The sequence below is a fragment of the Eleutherodactylus coqui genome, chromosome 5 (genome assembly GCF_035609145.1).
Source record: "Eleutherodactylus coqui strain aEleCoq1 chromosome 5, aEleCoq1.hap1, whole genome shotgun sequence".
Lineage (NCBI taxonomy): Eukaryota > Metazoa > Chordata > Amphibia > Anura > Eleutherodactylidae > Eleutherodactylus > Eleutherodactylus coqui.
In genome coordinates, this window is record NC_089841.1 from 54379843 (window position 1) to 54382342 (window position 2500).

Consider the following 2500-nt stretch of genomic DNA (forward strand, 5'->3'; position numbering starts at 1 on the left):
TCCCCTCACTTTCCGAAATCAGCCCTGACAGGCAGTCAGGTAGCCGAATAATTACAGATCCCAGTGCAGAATATCACAGCACCTGGAACCCATTGGGGCGACCTCAACAAGTCAGTTACTAGAACAGAAAACTAAGAGTATAATTATCTATATAGTTTAATACAATCTATTACTTTCCAGTTATCAGCCATTTTAGGCTGGAGAAGTGATGACTAATGTTCACCAGAATGACTGACAGGAAGTCCAGAGAAATTTGGCTCCAGCCAACATTTGGGAAGACTTACCTCACAATAAGTAGACTTGTTTCCAGCTTCTTGTCTTTGTTCACCTAAAGTCAATTATGGATGGTTATTTCGATTATACGTTTACAACATATCCCCAGAAAACAGCACATCAAGATGTCAAATCTATGAGAAGGATTCACAGAGAGGAGAAAGCAGAATCTATGTAGATCTATGAAACTGGGGAGCTCTGTGACTAAAGTGTAAGGGGAGTAGAAGTTATTATTCCATGTTAAAGGTTACATGTTACTTGTCTCCTTAAGGAGGGGTGGACACTGAGGAATGGTGCTGAGCAGAAAGAAGAGACAGGAAGGAATCGGGAGAGGTGCTTGGAGCAGAACAGAGTTTGCAGAAAGAGTCTCTCCTGGTATAACTGCAGTGTGGCAGATACATTATTAAGGCTGGGAGAAAGATATGCAGCCATTGAGAAGCTTGCAGAGAGTGGCTAAGATGTAGACAGAGGGAAAAGGGCGTCTCTCCTGGTTTGTCCTGTGGTGTTGCAATCACAGTCCTACAAACGACCAAAAACGAGTGCTAAATCTTAGTTGTAAACACATACATCGTGCATTTTTCGTTTGAACGATAGATTTCAGTCCGCACAAAATACATTGCTCAAGCCGCTGAAAGGCTGAGCAAATTCATTGTATTTGAAAGAATTTCGCTCATCTTTCAAAAGACATACACATTCGCACCATACACAGTGTACTCCTTGTATTTGCTTTGCATACATAAATCAGTACACTGTGTACTCTGCTGCAAGGACAACAAATATACCGGCAGATGTTTGCTCAGCTGAGCAAACTCCTCCTAGAAGAAAAACAAGGTGATTAAGGTCCTTTTACATGCAAATGAAGAGGTTTAAAGCCATTAAAATTTCATGTAAATACAGCGCTAAATCTTTTGGCCGTTTAAAAGATTATCTTTGCATGTAAAATGACCTTTAGATACCCCAAAATACCAGTTCACAAGTTACCATTTTACAGTTAATAAAACATTGTTTAGCAATAGTGACTCCTGCGCTGCATGTCCATCAGGCTGACATTGGACTCAGGAAAACCGGGAAAGCCCTAAATCCGCTGTCTGCGGTCCCTTACAAGATAATACAAGCTAAAAATGGCTGATGTGACCTAGCCCCTACTTATGCCCAGCTACAAGAGGTAGAAGAGGTCTGGAGTATAAATAATCATGACAGAGTATAGGCCTGACCTAAATATATGGACTTTCCAAGTCTAGAGAGACTATTCAAAGGAAATGGTTATTTGTGGAGTTTTTACTACAGAAGCCATAGTCATTATAGGAACGCACCATAGGTTTCTCCACTAATCGTGCACTTCTTGAAGGTCATGACATTCTGTGTCAGAGTTCCAGTTTTATCAGAGAAGATATACTGGATTTGTCCCAGTTGCTCATTCAGAGTGGTCGTTCTGGCTTTGGCCGGTGTATCCTTTGCACAGTCATACATCTGCAGATCCCAGTTTATGAAGTAACTCTGTCCTAAGCGAATCACTTCCACGCTAGAAAAAGTGAGAAGCAAATTAAACCAATGAAAAGTCAGCCCAAATGTTCCTTCAATGTAATTCAATTGTATTAGAACTTTGGAGGAAAATGCTTATACAGGTTTAAGAAATGGTAGTAAAGATTTGTCACATGCTAACCTAATACTGGCTAGAAAATAGTAATGCTATAATGCACGTAATATAGTACAAAAGTGGTTAGTAATAATACTGATAATGCACTCTAGAGGTGTAACAGACAATTCTTTCACAGTAACAGGTGAACCGAAGGTTGCAGCCGGCCACACACAGTCCTCAAGCAACCACAAAATGGGCCACAACCAGCGGAATTATCAGTATTCAACGTAGAACTCTCAAAACTTCCTGGTTCGTATATAGTAAGATATCAGTCCCTTTTATTAGGTGTCTGAGCCTCGAGTTTACTGATGTCCCAAGTAAGTGCGTCCCAGAACTATCAGGCCTGCATAATTTCTACGATCAGGCTTTCGTAATTTCGAACACTCCATGACCGTATGCCACATACATTGAGGCTTGTCCTAACTTACGATTCCACAGCAAGAGTGTTCTGGAATGATCAGTTTGTAAATCCAGTACTGATGGTCTCGCAGCACTGTTTAGTGCTCTTTAGGTGGCTCCATTTTTGGACCCCGGTAGATAGTCACACAGTCCATCAACAATGTCTCTCTGTCACCTGGGAACTTTCTC

General features: G+C 41.1%; 1 protein-coding gene across 1 annotated transcript in view; it reads right to left on the reverse strand.

The window, feature by feature from the left end:
• Positions 1-2500, reverse strand: part of LOC136627435 (phospholipid-transporting ATPase IC-like) — an 81194-nt gene that overhangs the window by 20582 nt on the left and 58112 nt on the right. The window contains exons 13-14 of the mRNA XM_066602525.1: positions 1587-1795; positions 285-328 (exon numbers count right to left, since the gene is read on the reverse strand). Of these exons, the coding sequence (XP_066458622.1) occupies positions 285-328; positions 1587-1795 (253 nt within the window). The remainder of the gene's footprint in view (positions 1-284; positions 329-1586; positions 1796-2500) is intronic.